The sequence below is a fragment of the Ambystoma mexicanum genome, chromosome 7q (genome assembly GCF_040938575.1).
Source record: "Ambystoma mexicanum isolate Mex_15411 chromosome 7q, UKY_AmexF1_1, whole genome shotgun sequence".
Taxonomy (NCBI): domain Eukaryota; kingdom Metazoa; phylum Chordata; class Amphibia; order Caudata; family Ambystomatidae; genus Ambystoma; species Ambystoma mexicanum.
This window is the reverse complement of record NC_090941.1, coordinates 1031405767-1031422447: the sequence shown is the minus strand read 5'-3', so window position 1 is coordinate 1031422447 and position 16681 is coordinate 1031405767. Positions and strand designations below refer to the sequence as shown.

General features: G+C 46.2%; 1 protein-coding gene across 1 annotated transcript in view; it reads right to left on the bottom strand.

Annotated features, from left to right (window-relative positions):
• LOC138528565 (erythroblast NAD(P)(+)--arginine ADP-ribosyltransferase-like) overlaps positions 1-14865 on the bottom strand; it is a 175549-nt gene extending 160684 nt beyond the window's left edge. The window contains exon 1 of the mRNA XM_069640335.1: positions 14767-14865. Within this exon, the coding sequence (XP_069496436.1) occupies positions 14767-14856 (90 nt within the window). The 5' untranslated portion in view covers positions 14857-14865. The remainder of the gene's footprint in view (positions 1-14766) is intronic.
• Between the last annotated feature and the right edge of the window lie 1816 nt (positions 14866-16681).

Below are 16681 nucleotides of genomic sequence, written 5' to 3'. Positions count from 1 at the left end.
CTTGCCAACAGAGACTCATTGTTTACAGTCTGCCTTTTGACTAGAAGAAATTATAAATAGCACCAATCAAGATTAATTTGTAAATACAGAAGATGCAGTTTCTCTTTGTTGATCTTCCATGACCATAGGTCTTATGCCACAGATGGGGTTGCCAAAGCCAGCTTGTGTAGGGATGAATGCAAAGGGACTGCAATCTTTTTTCAAAATGTATACTACATAACAAGGCCAATTTCAAAAGTCATTCATGACAACTAGTACAGATCATGTATATGGCACTTAGGCTAGGTGTCTTCCTTATTCTTGGTGTATATTATAAAACAAATATGAAATATGTTCACCAATAAGGGGGTCCTAATGAAAATTAAGGTATGTGCAACATCCCTTTAGCAGTGGATACGTAGTTTATGAATGTCAAAATGCTGTACAAAGCTGTTCTATTTATTCATGACCCCATGAAAATGAGCTGCTGCGCATATATGGTTTTTCGGTTTCATATGGCTTTAAATACACAGGGGGTCATTACAAGTTTGACGGTGTGGTAAAAATGTTCTTGGATTACTAGTGGCCACAGACGGGCACTGTTGTGAATTTTATTCGGATCAAATTGAGGACCCCTCTTAATTCATAAAATACACTTACACTTTTAATACCTTCCCTGCTACTATTCCCTAGGGTTCCCCTGCCGTGACCACCAACTGACTGGGGACCTGCGATGTCAGCGCACCCTTCCTTGGAGGGGTTGCAGGGACCCTTAGGGTGAGCCTGATGCAACAGACCCCCTACCTATTCTCAGGGACCACCCACATGGAGTGTGAGGCCAGAGGATGGCCTCTGTGGGTGGACCCATCTCGCCAGGTGGCCTCAGGCAGGCGGCCACACTATCCCACTACCTCACGCCAGGGTACCTCCCCTCTTCCCACCTTTTATCCATTCACTGCTCTAACACCTACTTAACTTCCCCTAACACTTTTTTCCCCCTGCTTAACATTTATGTTGCTTATACTTTATTCACACTACACAACAATTAGCATTCACTTAAATATAGACCTATAAATATAACTACATATGTGCATGGAAACACAACATATAAAACATTCCAAAAGCGGTGACTGCTGCAATCGGTACCTTCAAGGGCTGTCTCTGGTGACCCCGGCACGCTGAGGGCTGGCTGCCAAGCTGGTTGAAGGACTGGCTAGTGGCCTGTTCCCTGATGCGGGCTGGTCCCTCTTCTTTCTTCAGGGTGGCCACGTCCACCACATGGGACCACCCACACTCATCACAAAGCCCGCGCTCTGCTCATGTTCTGGGCCGCCCCCCTGCATAAGTGTGGGTCCTCCCACAATCCCCTTTCCAAACTTTCTGGGTGGGCCCCGTTGGCTGGGGGCAGGGGTGGGGGTTCCTCCCACAATCACCACTGCACCCTCTGCTTGATTCGACATGATCAGGGCAGCCCCGTTAGCGTGAGCATTTTGACTTCAGGCGGCGTCCCATGTGGAGTCGGAATGTTGTGTTTCCATGCTCACCGCTTCACAAACGCTGCCCTCTTGAAATCAGGCAGCGTCCCTATAGCAAAGGGGACGCTGCCAATATTTACCGCTGCGTGCCGAGGCCTTCTGGGGCTTCATGGCCCGCCCTCTCAGCAATGGGATGGTAGATACAGGGGTTAAGGCCTCTGGTTTTCACCGGGGCTGCTCCGCGAGGTAGCCTTGGGCTTTACTTCACCCAGGCTGCCCAACAGAGCTGCCGGGACTTTCTCAGCCCCGCTCTTCACCCGGGCATGCTGGCTTGCCACCTAGGCACTTTCTACACTACTCTGCCCTTTGGGACAGAGCATATTTCTCTGCTCTTCACCCCCAGAGTGGAACCCAGTAGGCCTTTTGGAATGGGGCTGGCTCACAGGCAGGGGTGTTGCTAGGTATGGAAAATGAAAATACCCGGGGCTATGCTGATGTCGGAACTGTCGGGACTCAAGGCTAGCTAGCCTTTTGTCTGTAGCTCCTGAGATTCTATCTGGGGCTACAACCAAAAGACCAGGGGCTATAACCCACTTGGCCTCCCCTAGCAACTCCTCTGCTCGCAGGCCATGAAAGTGGCTGACAGAGGGCACAGCCAGGTAGCCTGGTCTGGGCCACCACCCCCATGCAGCTCGGACTGGGCTGTTCTTTTTCAGCCCAGGCAGCGCCCTGAACGCTGCCAGTGTATTGATGCTTGGGCCCATCTGGTCTGTCCCCGAAGCGGGCCGATACCCACTATTGCTCTGGGGACGCCGAGCTGCTCTGGCAAATCGGCCCCCTGGATTACTCTTTGGGGGCTCTCCTGCACGCAGCCTGTGCCCGGATGCCTGGCAGACCGCTCAACAACACAACTCATAAAATAACATAACTGTACATATAGTTCTGTGACAGGGTCCAGAACTCCGAGGCGCAGGAGTGGCATGGACACGACCTTTCACCCCTTGACAAAACAGGAAGTGGCATCAAATAGCATTGTTCCTAAGTACACTACAAAAAATATGGTTATGATTTCACTAATGTGATATACATTTCATACAAGAATGGATCACCATATGTATCATTAATATCTGTGTGTATAGATCCATATTGTCAAATTACTGTGAATGCAAGCAGACGTCCAAGGCCAAATGATAATATGTTATTGTATAGCACTTATGCTTAGCTCTTTTATCGACCTCAGAAGGATGAAAGGCAACCTGCAGATCGAACACACATTGCAGCAGCGAGCGCTCAACCTACTGAGCTATCATATCGGCTATAGTAAAATTAGCAATTATTCTGTAGTGTGGATACCATTAAACTGGTAACTGAGATTTAACAGCAGACCAGTTAAGTTCATCTCCAGGTCTGGTGCAATATTGGCCACATGTCAAGCCTGCGTGCATCTACTTTTCAGGCTTCAGAGGTTGGCAAAATAGGGAAAGCAGCGCACTCATAGGACATTGAATACTATGAGCACTCGTTACCTCATACATGCAAACAAATATCCTGAACAGCATGCCAGGGAGATGGGAAAGATAGACACATTACAACAAAGCATTCAGTGTGGCACAATTAAGTCAATGGTAAGCCACTTGATGTGCTATCCCACACCCGTTGCGCCCTACTGAACTACCCAATACTTTGAGTATTGCCATAGCTCCAGTGTTGTGCGGTTGTGGTTAAGTGTGGTTTTGGGTTCTGTTGGGACTGTATCTGAAAACAGAGGACAGGAAAAGAGAGTTGGAACCCTTCTCATATGTCACCCATGGAAGATTATTCCAGCACATTTAGAAACCCTTCATTGCCATTCTAATAGAAGACCAGGCAAATCCCTGAAATGCTGGTGCTGCTACAACCTAACAGGGACCTTTTCTAATGCTATACCACACCTGAATCCCATTGGCTGTTCCTGATAGTTCTTAATACGCCACCGACCTGAGGCAGGCAAGGAATGTGGGGGGTCAAGAGACCATTACATGTCCTCTATGGGACGCCTTTTCAGTGCCACGGAGGGTTCACAAGGCTGTGACATCATGCAGGTCTTTCTAATGCTTGTCAGAGCGCTGTGTATGTGATAAGGCCTGGCATCTGATATCCCCCTGCCTATCCTAGGCACAATGCGGTGAAGGGCGTGAGAAACATCACCAGTCGCAGGATATGCAAACAAATTAAATAATTTGAGATTTTTTTGCAAGTGACATTACTCCATTTGCATTATGGAGCAAGTGAACTTGCTCCATAATGCAAATGTAAAGAAACCAGCTTTTGCTTTTGAATGCCACCAAGAGACATTTCCTGAAAACAGGGTGCGCGGTGCACTAGTGCCCCAAATGATGAGTTGGCATTGCCTTCATTGCCTTTGTGAAGCTCCATGGAAAATAATGGCAATATCCGTTAGAAACTCTAATGTAGCTGAAAAAATGTCTATAATTAGAAGACGGCGACAAGGCAAAGTCTTTGCATATAGACTTTTCCCAAAATTCTACTGCTAATAACTTTTGACTTGCTGGATGGATTTTGAGGAACCTTTCCAAAAACAACTGTTGTCATGTCCCCTGTCTCCTCTCCAAACTGGACATTTTGAACAACCGGCGCGCAGAAACTACTGGACGGATTTGGATCAAATCAGAAACAACTTAGGCTCAAAGCTCCAGAGATGTGCCTTTTACAGGTTTGGGGGAAATCCTTCCAGTAGTTTTTAAAAAACTGAGAAGGGGGCCCTGAAAGACTTTATATATCTCCCATGGTGCTTTGCACTAGAGAGGCTGAGAGGATTTTCAGAAATAAAAATCCACCCTTTATTTCTGAGCGATGAGAACGAGTCCCACGGTAATACCGAGGAAAGCCAAACATTTTAAGTCCTCAAAATGATATTTGGGGGAGGGAAAGTGGAGAATTCACATAAGGCTAGAAGTGGGAAAGGGGGAAAGAGGACATCATGTGACGTGAAGGATTGATGGTGATCTGGGGATCCCATTTTCAGCTAATCGGAAAACCTCAGGGGACTCTTGCGAGATTACCGTGGTAATACAGCAAGATGCGCTCGGGAAAGAAAAAGCGTAACCTGAACTGATGAGGGAAGTGGATAATGGTAGAGGATCAGGGAAAGAAAAACCAATGGAGGAGAGTGGGGGACCTCAGAAAAAAGTAGAGGGACACATGGTGACTGCCAGTGAGGATGCAGAAGGTTTTTTCAGTTTTGAGCATTTTCCCGTTACTGCGGGAATTGGGAAACTCCAATGCGAGAATTGGAATACTCGGGAATGATTACTCAGGAATTATCCCAGCAATAGGAAGAGGGGGGGGGTCACTTGGACATCCTTGTAAACCTACACAGATCACATTGACAAGGCAAGGGGCAGTGAGTCTTTTGGAATAATTGGTGCAACATGTACAGTGAACACAGTCGTATCCTGTGTAATAGAATGGACAAGGATGTGGCCAGTGGACCCTGAGGCCATCAGCAACGGCTTGTGGGTTCCTGGAAATGGCTGATGGGCAGTGGACCCAGAGGTTCCTAGGGGCTTATGGGCTTCGGCCATTAGGCTGAGGCTAGTGGCTATGGCTGTCGGGCATGACCAATGACCTTCCCGCTTTTTAAATCTTTGGTGCATCATATACACTGGCCATGGTCAAAGCCATGGTTAGCAGGCCCTGAAGAAAATATAGAATGAAAAAGCCTTGACATTGAGTGAAAAAACCTTAGCTAGGAGAGAGTTAAGGTGATCAGATGTATGGCAACAAATCATTCTTCCGGTGTGGGAAGTGATGACCGTCTTAACACAGCGCCCTTCTGTTGCAAATCCTATGAGCACATACATGAAATCACAGATTGGTTCAGCATGGTATATAAAATGGCATCACAGGGACATCAAGGGTGTCGGGCGAATTAAGGTGGTTATCATTTCCCACACTATTTCAATTTCAAGGATTTCATTGTCCATATTCACTGAAAAAACGTTATTTAATGATCCGTTAAGGTAAGAAACTTAAACCCTGAAATTCAACGCATTAAGCAACAAAACCCCTGAAATTCAACGCATTGGGGAACTCAGGACCGGCTTTACTCTGCATGTTCCCACTGATCTCCCCTTTGATACTACATCCCCTATAATGTCATTTTCTAGGGCATTGCAAATCCCTTCTCTTCTAATAAACATGTCCTTTCTGGCTTTGCAACAGGAACTCGCTGAGTTAAGCCAGTGCTGAGTTCCTTAATGCATTGAATTTCAGGAGGTTTGTTGCGTTAAGTTTCTTACCTTAACTGACAATTAACTAGGGTTTTGCTATTCCATAGATGTTTCTGCGCCACTGGCCACAGCCTTCTCCCATTCCCACTGTGTATTCTAGAACACTACCAGACCACTAGCCATGGCTCTGCCAACTGTATTTTATAAATCCCTACCTGGTCACTAGTCATGGCCTTTGGCCATGGTCAGTGGGCACGGACTTCGGCCGTGCACACTCTATATTTTAGAACACTACCAGACCACTAGCCATGGCCTTTCGGCCATGGCCATGTTCACTGTATTTTTTAAATCACTACTTGGTCACTAGACATGGCCTTTGGCCATGGTCAGTGGGCACAGACTTCGGTCATGCGCACTCTATATTTTGGAACACTACCAGACCACTAGCCATGGCCTTTCGGCCATGGCCGTGCCCACTGTATTTTTTAAATCAATATCCGGTCACTAGCCATGGCCTTTGGCCATGACCAGTGGGCGTGAAGCGTCTACACTGGGACCATGACAACCTGTGTAAAATCCTGGCAGCCAAATACTTGAGCAAGCTTGCCAACCTCAAAAACACCCAAGGGGCTGTGTCCGCTCACTGAACAAAAGTGATGCTGTCCACCCACATGTGTCCTTTACTTGTGCCCTGAAAAGCAAACCTAGTTCTGTAACATGATGGTTTCCTGCATCTGTGCAACTGGTGCTCAATCCATGAGATGATCCTCAAACTCCATGACATTGAATCTTTTCACCCTGTTGCTTTATACCAGCTACCCTCAAAGTGGGATAGTCACAGACTAGAATATTCAATCTAGTTTACCCATTCCTCGGCCTGCCACCCCATCCACTCTGCTTAGTCTCTTACTTTCTTTCCTCTTACGTAATGCCGAAGCAACTCCCTTCGGAGACCAGGGATAGATATTTTGCTCTATAAGTAAGATGCCGAGCAGCATGGTGTACCAACTGAAGACAGCGCCGCGTTCAGAACCAGGGAGACCCACATGAATTGTGCAGGCATTGCAAAACCTAGAGTTGATCAATGCCTCTGCCACGATCCGATGGGGTTCACTCATTACTAGAGTGAATAAAGAAGCTTTCCCAACCATAGTAACCCCAGTTCAGACTCCAATTAGCCTCACAAAAGGTCGCCACTTTTTTTAACTCAGATGAAGAGACTACGTTGGTGGCCCAAAAGAACAGGCGTAGAGGGGAGTGTCGCAGGATGGTTCGGTCAGTAACGCTGTCCAAATAGGATTTCCTCAGTCTTTGCTGAATTGCGCTTCAGCCCACTCTCCTGCACGCAACTCTTAACCCGTTCATGACTAGAGACTAGGTCGATATAATCCACCAGAGGACCTTCCACTTGCTGCAGGATCTGGTTATCAACTGTGTATGAGTGAACATGTGGTGTTAGGTCAAAAGAACTTTTTTTTTAAATGAAGAAAAAAAGATCAATTTAGAAAGACCGCTCTGTGACCATACAGAGCGGCCTTTCTAAATCAAACTATCATGCCCCAGCTGCACACGAGTGCACGCAGGGGCTGACAGGCTCACCAGGACCCAGAAGTGCCATCGGGGAGAAACGGTAAGTGTGTGCGTGTGTTTGTGTGCATGTTGCGTGTTGGTGTTTTTGTGGGTGAGGGGAATTCTTGTGTTGGGACGGAGGCGGTGGGGATGGAGGAAAGAGGGTTTGGGTGGTGAAATCCCCATCAATTTCTGGCACATCCTGCCTGAGAGGGTGGGGGGCAAAGCTATGTTGTGTTTTTGCTTTTTGCGGGCTGCCTAAAATCAGCCGAAACAAATATGTCTTTTTGTTAGGCGACCTGCAAAAAAGGAAAAAATATGACATAGAACCCAGTATGTGCCTGTGCCTATGTGTGTCATTTCACATAACCCTGTTTGCGTAGATGTTTCTTTGTGGCAGTAAACGGGTGAGTGTGGGTATGTGTTCCCATGTATGAGTGTGGGGGTGTGTGTATGTGCGCATCTGAGTGTGAGTAGTGTACCTTTGCATTTGGTGGGAGTACATGGAGAAACCTGGGCACGTGTTTACAATATCTAGTCATGGTATATGATGGCAGTATCGGAATATCATTGCCCCTCAATGATCTTGTGGCCTGGCAACTGATTCCTGTGCTCCCATCGCTGCATGTGTGGGTATGTGTGAGTGGAAGTGGGACACCGAGAGGTGAGATGCGGTATCCCCTTTCCTGTAATACCTTTTCCCCATCCTACCTTGTAGGATATTTAGAAGCTCTACCCCCCTTTTCCGCACAAACCCTTTCTTACATTGTAACAGACAACGGACTAATACCAGAGCCGTTTACCTGATATATCCCAACACACGATTCAGCCAGAGACAGGCAATTGACAATAATCATGCACACCTGATGGACCTTTACCTTGCCCACAGGAATAAAAGGCAGAGCACAAAAGCACACTCTGAGCAAGGCCGAACGCACAAGGAGACAGCTACACTAAACTGGAACTACAAAGGAAGAAAAAAAGCGTTGAGACCAGTAAGGACAACAAAGGGGGAATTGCTATTGCCCTTTTTAACTCAGACCCGCAAAGCTTCTAGAGGGGGCAACATAAAACCGGGAGTGACAGCTGGCGTGTGGAGCAACAGAGGTCAATGGTACACAGGGGCTTCCAGCTTTGATAAAGCAGGCGAAGAGGCAAGTTGGCTATCATGGTACTATCCTTGACTCCAGAGAACAAAGAAGCCAATGGGTTCAGCACAGCCAGCGAGTCGGAGGAAGCTGATATCAAACCGAACTGTGTTAAACCAAAGGTTATGAGTAGTAAAATTTTGAATGCAAGAAGAAAGAACTTGTGTGTATGTTTGAACTTTAAAGAAGGTCCGGTTGAGGTCCAGGTGCAGAGGGGTTCAGCGCCATATGGGCGCTCTTTCGAAAGGCTCTGACCAGGACCTGTTTTGTTTGAAAACTACAGCAACCAGAAGGCCATAGAAAAGGGTGGTGTGAGGTGTCAGAGTGGTCCTATATGGGTCACATCAAATCCCTTATTCAATCGAAATTATCTGACCCGTTACCAGAGGAAAGCTTGGGGAAGAGAACCCCGCTTTCCACAACGATTGTGAACTGTGATAATTGGCAAGTGTGAACCTGACAGAGGAATGCCGAAAGAAAGCGAAAGAGAAGGAAACCCTGCTTTCTAATAAAACTGAACAATACATGACCTGTATTAGGAATACATGAACTGTGTTGAGGAAAGGCGCTAGTGAACCCGACGGAGGGAGGACTATTTTTGTAAGGAGGATCCGAGCCCGGCAGAGAGAGATCCCAGGGGCGAAGAGCAATCGCCCAAAGAACATTTTGTTTGTTTCTCTTTGTGAAACACCACAGGTCTTCTGAAGGTTTTTGATGTCCTTGAACTGAACTGTGAACCTTGTGCTGATGAGGCTCTCGAGTGTGCAGTGCTCGAGAGACCCGCCTTGTCCCGTTCTTCAAACGTGACAAAGGGAGACCCAGCCTTACCATCCTGACTTATCATTTTTGTGAACACTTCATTCTTTTCTGGTGAACGTTAGCCCACACTCTTTTTGTAATTAAGTAGTAAGGATTGGCAATAGTTTTTTTTTAGTATAGGACTATTTGTTTTACAAGACACCACTAGGACTGCCTTATTATTATTTGTTGGTTGTAGCTTGCTCCCATCTTAGATTTAGGTTTAGATTAGGCGTTTATCTCACCTATTATAAAGTTCAATAAACACCCTTGAACTGTGATCACTTGTGCCTGTCTTTACTGTTGCCACCATGAGTTCCTTACAGTGTGCACATGCATGTGACAGAATCATTCAAATAATGGTTTGAATCAATGCAAATTAGTCGGACTGCTAAAGAGCAGTTTCGGATGAGAATCTTTAACCTCTACTGATGAAGCCCAACTCGCCTCATTTACGATTTGAATCAATCCGAACCAGTTCAAATAGTAGGCCCTAAGTGTTTCAAATATAATTTGAATTATTTGGAGCTGGAAGAAGGCCTGATATCTGAATAATGTCTCATGACATCAAGTATAAATAAAATACAATCAAAAAGAAAATGAAAAGAAATTAAATAAAAGTGTAAAAATGTACCCAACGGTTAATCCGCTTCAGGCAGTCAAGTACTCTTATCGAACTAGGGTTCCAATCTTTCAAACTATTTTGAATTTCGGCCCGTAATAGTTCACATCCTTCAAAGTGATTTGAACCCCTGTTTAGAAACATTCAAATGAGATTCAAACCCGTTCAGCCACCTCGAGCTAATATTTGTATTATGTGCAGCTGTGCTTGTGATGACAGTACATGGTCATATCCTGGCACTACATGGCACAAAAGGAATCTAACTGAGAATAAAGGCCCCCCTCATCACTTTGGTGATAATGCTAAACACAGGCTATGATGCTGAAAAGGCACTTTGTGGGAAACGCAGCACACCAATATTTCGAACAGCCTCCATTTTACCACCCACATACTAGGAGTCATGGAGAGTTTACCTCCTGTGGTATTCTGGTGGAATACTGGCTGCGGCATCTGGCAAAGAGTGCACCATTATAGGGTGAAATGGGAGCATACCAAAATAGAGAAGGACCGCATTTCCAATCCGAAAATATGTGGTGCGGTGGCATAAGTTAGTACACAAGGTGGAGGGGCATTGGGGTGCGGTGCGGGGGTCTCCCCCCACATATATCCTCAGTGATCACATAGATCCCCCAGGGACTAGTGAGGAAGATTTTAAAGGCAGGGGAGGCGAGGATTCAGACAGAGGAACAAAAAGTAGGAAGCAGTCACAGGAGCCGCCAAAAAAAGAGGGAAAAGAAGCAGAAGAAAAGTAGACAAACCACGCACAACACACAGGGTTTTATAGGCATGGAGGAGGGGGTCCACAAAGAAGGAGGGGGAGAAGCCAGGAAGCAATCACAGGAAGAGGGGAACAACGAGTTAAAAACAGAGAAAAATGCACCGCACAAGACGCACAACCAGCCATGCATGTTTGAGTGCATCACTATCTCAGATATAGTTGAGGGAACGCATGGTCCAAAAATGTGCTACATTTGTCTTGTTCTATGAACGGCACTTTATTGCTCCAGAGCCAGCTTTGCGCTATGCAAGTATATAATAAAAATAATTTGCAGAAACCCTTTGAGCTTCGTCTTTTGTTTTGCTACAGATTGGGTCCATCTCCTGATGAAGTGTCCTTTGCTGAAACATGTAGAACGTGTCCGGCTTAGATATATTTCGTATTTGTTGTTTTGTGTGTGTGGCGCTGCCCCACCAGAGGAAAATGTCGCTCTCTCCTTTACATCACTTTTTTCCTGCTCTATCAAAGTATTCATTTCAACTTGAAGAAGTGCAGCGGTGCTTGTCAATTGTGCACAAAAGGTGTGATAATGGATTATGAATTTGCATAAACATGAACTCATGTTTATGATAAAGATTCTCCCGTTACCCCTTCTGGTGTGATATTGGGATAAGTAATCAACTAGCCCCTGTCCTCACAGAGATAGGCACCTTTCTGAAATCATTCAAAACTATTTTAGAAGTTAGATTGATTCACTTGTTTATTTATTTATTTGTTTATTTATTTATTTATTTATTGATTTTCTTTCTCGTTACGAGCCACAGGGCCTGATTCGCAGAAGAGTTTTATAATGGCGCAATCCTATAGAAACACGCGCTGTGAATCGGATACAGTGCTTCCCTTGCAGGAGTCCCATTTTTCTTGAACATGCCACGAGGGGCGCTTTTTTGAACATTCCGATGTTTTATGCCAGTAGCGCTTGCTTGACCTCTTACGCCCATTCAGGAAAATGAAAGTAAAACTATAAATCCCTGTAAGAGGATGTGTGTTTAAAAAGCGTACCCCAAAAGATCGAATCACAAAATCACGCAGCCCACTTGCCGGTATTTTGATCTTTTGGGATTTCACCTGTTTGCCCCCTGCACTGCCTTTAATGTATGCGGGGACACCCCCACAAACCCTGCAGCCCATCATAACGAACTGGGGAAGCGGGGGACACCCCCACAACGCCGGCTCTCCTGTTCGGTATTGTGGGCAAAAGATCTAATCTACGATGCTAAATGCACACTAAATGTGCATTCGGAATTTTAGGTTCGATCTTTTCGTTCATTACCCTATAAAACTGCAGAAGGTGGTTGGCTAAAAAGCTGGCATGGCTCATGGAAACCCTCATGACATGGAGCCAGCAAGAAGATACGTGTTGGTATGGAAGCGGCACACAAGGAGTATACAGCAGAACTGTTTACAATTCCTGCTCCATAATCCTCCCCAGCCACTCATGACGGCATGCATCAGTCCATAGAGAGATGATAGTCCAGTCCTGGTTTTCCCCATGTTTATTCTGGGACATGTATTGTAGATCCCGGTTCAAAATGGGGAATCCAGGACTACCGGAATGCAAAGAAAAAACCAGGAGTGGACTCTATTTCGAAAATGGAATAGGACAGCATGTCACAGTGTATTGTCGCGTGGACAAAAGTCGAGGAAAATATTTCCGAGGGCCTAAGTAGAGGCATGGAAGCTCGGTTGTATTTTTTAGAAAGAAATGCTTTGATGTCATAGTTGATGAAAACTAGGATTTGTATTTGTATTTTATTTATTTGTATAGCGCACCAGGCCCAGGGGCAACCAGGCGCATCACTTAGTTACAGCAAGAAAAGGCAGACAGAGCAATAATTACATAGTTTACAGGTATAAACATAACAATGAGAAGAGAAAGCAGATTATATTTACAAGGATACAGCTATGTACAAGCAAAGCAGTGAACCCAGTGCTAGATGTCTTGGGCGGACAGCCAAGCTTTGGTAAGGTGTTTAAATCTCAAGAAGGAGGGTTCTGCTCTAAGCTCATTTGGAAGCGTGGTCCATAATTTAGCTGCCATAATAGGGAAGCTAGTTCCACTGGGTAATGCTGCATGGGCATACGACAAGCGAGGCAGGGTAACTGCTGTTACCATCGGCAGCTGGGAGAGGGGCAGCCCCAACCCCCTGCGCCTGCTCCTCTCCTTCCCCCCAGCTACAGAGACACGCAGTCTCAGCAGCACAAAAGCCACGGAAGGGTAAGGTGCGAACAGTCATCGCACCCTTCCTCCAAACAGCAAGGTGCTAAGCGGCATAAGGAAACAACCATCAGAAAGGGCCCAGGTTCAAAGATCTGCCCCCACCAGGGGGTCAGACAGTTGCCTATCCGACCGGGGGCTGCGACAGCAGCGGCCCCCACCACATACGCAACAAAGACCCAGGGCCTCCCTGGGTCCTATAAATGAGAGCAGCATGTTCAGAGTAAACACAATCTGTTTGTGGACCCTGAACGGGGACCCAAGCAAACAGGAGGTTCGCTGTTTAGTCAGGGTCTTCCAAATCTTCTTGCTTCTTTACCACAGAACCCACCCACCCTACAAAAAGGGGAGAAGAACAAAAAGAAGTACAAGGCACTGTACGGTGCCCACAACAAGTCGTGGGACACAAGAAGGCGGCACAGGTCCGAGGGGGTAACCTCAGGACCCGGTGCCAAAAGTATGATACCATCATGATATGTGATATTGTTATTGTCATAACCCATATCTGTACAATAAAATCCTACAGCCTTTTTATTGCCAACACTTGAAACAAGTTGTGAGCCTATCATTATGGGTGAGGGTTTGGGGTTCGGCCAATACTAATGCATGCATATGGGTTCAGCAGTTACTGATCTTTGGAGATTGAAACGTGGAACGACAAGACAGTTGGTTTGTTTTAAATTCTGTGAAGGTTGGGGGTGGTTATGGGGTGTGGATTCCATGCAATGAATTCTACGATTACAATGCTGATAAGTTTGTTGTTTGTATGTTTTCTATAAATTTCAATAAAATTAATAATTAAAAAAAAAAAGACAGTTGGTCTGTGCCATTCTACGAGGTCTAGTGGAGTTATGGAGGGCAAATCGGTTGGCCAGGTAGCAGGGAGCTTAGTTATGAAGGCATTTGTGGGTGAGAGCCAGAGGATTACATGAAAAGGGTAATTATGCCTCCCTTCCATGTTTCCCAGTTCCATGCGTAACACCTGCAGCCGGTCCTGGTTTTTGCTTCCAATTGCACGCTGGAACGTGTTTTTCCCATTGAACAGCTGGGCCTACAAGATCCAGCATGCAGTGTAAAAAAAAAAAAAAAACAGGACTGGCTCAAAGGTTCCGCATGGAACTGGGAAACTTGCCAGCTTTGAGTATGGCATAGTATGTGAGAACCATGACGGTTGTGGCGTTGTCCCAGAGCGGCAGGTACAGAGACCACTGTGCCTTCTTACTTTATAAGAGATTTTTCTGTTAGGAAATAATGGCAGAGCCCTTCACAAGCGCACACGAGCACACTAGGTAATCAAGCACGAACTGTGGTCTAGTGGTTAAAGTCATTCCTTTTCGCACAAGGCAAATGGGTTGGAATCCCACTCTTTTGCCTGACAAAGTTTTGTGATCTTGGGCAAATTATGCCCTAACCTACTCCACCGAGTCATTCTTTGGCAAAATCGGGAGAGGTAACAGCTGTCAGCCAGTTCTGGATTTTCGCTTAGCTTTTTGGTTTCTTTTAAGGAGCATACAAGTCGCAGAATGCAAAGTGACAAGCCAGGACGTGCTGAAGGCGTCACGCATGACACAGGCCCTGGGTCCGCTTTGCAGCAATGTGCATTAGGTTGCGAGGTAAGCTCTGCATCCACAGAAAATGACTGCACACAATACACCCACTCACCCAGCTCCAGGACATATATGTCCGTATCCACAAAACTACAATGTGCACGATATATCCTGCGCAAAATAACAGGGTGGCCAAATATAGCTGGTTTGCAAAGTCGCAAAAGTACCGTCAGGCAAGTCTTTACCGCCATGTTGGCATGTTTATGTAATCTGACCTCTGAGCTCTGCTGCAGCTGACTGGCAATGCCTGGGCACAGCGTGCTGATATCACTGCACCTCTATAGATAGTTGGGGACCCCCCCCTCTACAAATACTGCCTAGAAATAATCAAAGGCGTTACCTTAAAAGTTGTCCTGTTGGGGCCTCCACTCCTAACGGCAGGGTTGCTCATGAACGGTCTGGGCACTTTTGTTGGAAAGCATGTTGGCATGAGCTGAGGCAGCAGGGGCGTCTTTTAATAGCACTGGCGGGGGGCAGCCATCACTGGCAGGCCCTCCAGCGGCTGCCACAGTTATTTATACAGTCATGGCATGCTGTCTGCAAGCACGTCATGTTTAATGTTTCTCCAACTGCTCTCCAAACAACCAGTTTTCTTTTAAATACAGCGCTTCATGATTAGGTGGGGCTGTTTCCGAGCGCTGTGTGAGTCTTTTAGTCTTTTAGGCCTTCCATGGACGTCACGGCTCAATTTCATTAATTTCCATTCATTATTAATTTGGATGGCGGAGAGGAGGGGCAGAACACACTTCTCACCCAGGATGTGCGCCAGCATGCAGTTTCATGCCGGCGCAAATACTGCGGATCCCTATACAGCCCGCCAGCTTTATGCATCAAGATAATGCAGGCAGGCACAATTGGGATCCATTGTACACACTGGCCAACATGCTTTCATTGCAGGCAGCATTTATAATTACAAGTAAATTGTTCCTACCATGCACGCATGTCAGGCAGCATTTACAATTACAAGTAAATGATGCCTTCCATGCTCACATGACAGGCAGAGTTTACAATTAAAAGCTGCCTGCCATGCTCGCATGGCAGGCAGCTTTTACAAGTACAATGAAAGGCTGTTTACCATGCACGCATAGCAGGCAACATTTCTAATTAAATGCTGCCTACCATGCACGCATGTCAGGCACCATTTACAATTACAATTAAACAATGCTTACCATGCATGCATGTCAGTCAGCATTTACAATTACAAGTCAATGATGCCTTCCATGCCCACATGGCAGGCAGCTTTTACAAGTACAATGAAAGGCTGCTTACCATGCACGCATGGCAGGCAACATTTACAATTAAACAATGCTTACCATGCATGCATGGGAGGCAGCTTTTAATAGTAATTGCAAATGTCGGAGTGCAAATGTGCAGGGCAAAAGGCGGTGTAAACTCATGTTCAGCGCCTTTTGCCCTGCACATATGCACTCTGCCGTGCACATGACCAAAATGTGTCTAATCAAATGGCTTCCCACTACCAAATACCGCCCTGGACCACAATGAGCTCTTAAGTAGGGTGCAGTATCCATGCTGTGCAGTGACACACCCTGTGCAGTGACACATAGGCAGTGCAGACTTTGTGGCTTCTCACACATGGGCAGGGTGGAAAGCTGTGGCGCAGACTACGGATTTGACATTGATATACACACACACCCTAAACTTTCCCAGTTTACTGGGTCCCTCACTAAGCCCACAGGCCACAGCAACTGGTGAATGAAGGTGAGGTGAATTTGAAGGGAAAAACGTATCGCTCCCTCCCCCAGTGGCAGCTCCAAGCCCGGATGAATTTATTAGTTCGTACTGCGAGCCACCCGAATTTTCAGCCGGTTCGAAAAGTTCGATTCGAGGCCAAATTTATGAAACGTTAGAACCCAAAGTTCGAACCTGCTGGCTACATAGCAGTCTTTAGGTGGTCAAACTGATTCGAGCCAAATTCGAAACTTTGGAAATAATCGAGGTTTGAAATGATTTAAAGATCACTAGAACCACTTCTTTACGGTATTCCTAATGAGTTCTGGGAGTTTAATGGAAGTTCCTCTTGAGGTGGCCGAACCAATTCGAGCCAAATTCGTTGCTTTAGAAATAGTAGAGGATTGAAGCGGTTGGAAGGTGGCTAGAGCGGCTTCTCTATGATACTCCAAGTGCATGCTGGGAGTGTCAGGCAAGTTAGGTCATGGGGCCTACAGCTCCTGCCTGGATCATTTGCTTTGCAGGCAGAGCAGAGAATTCCTTAATCCATAGCAATCCTTTATTTC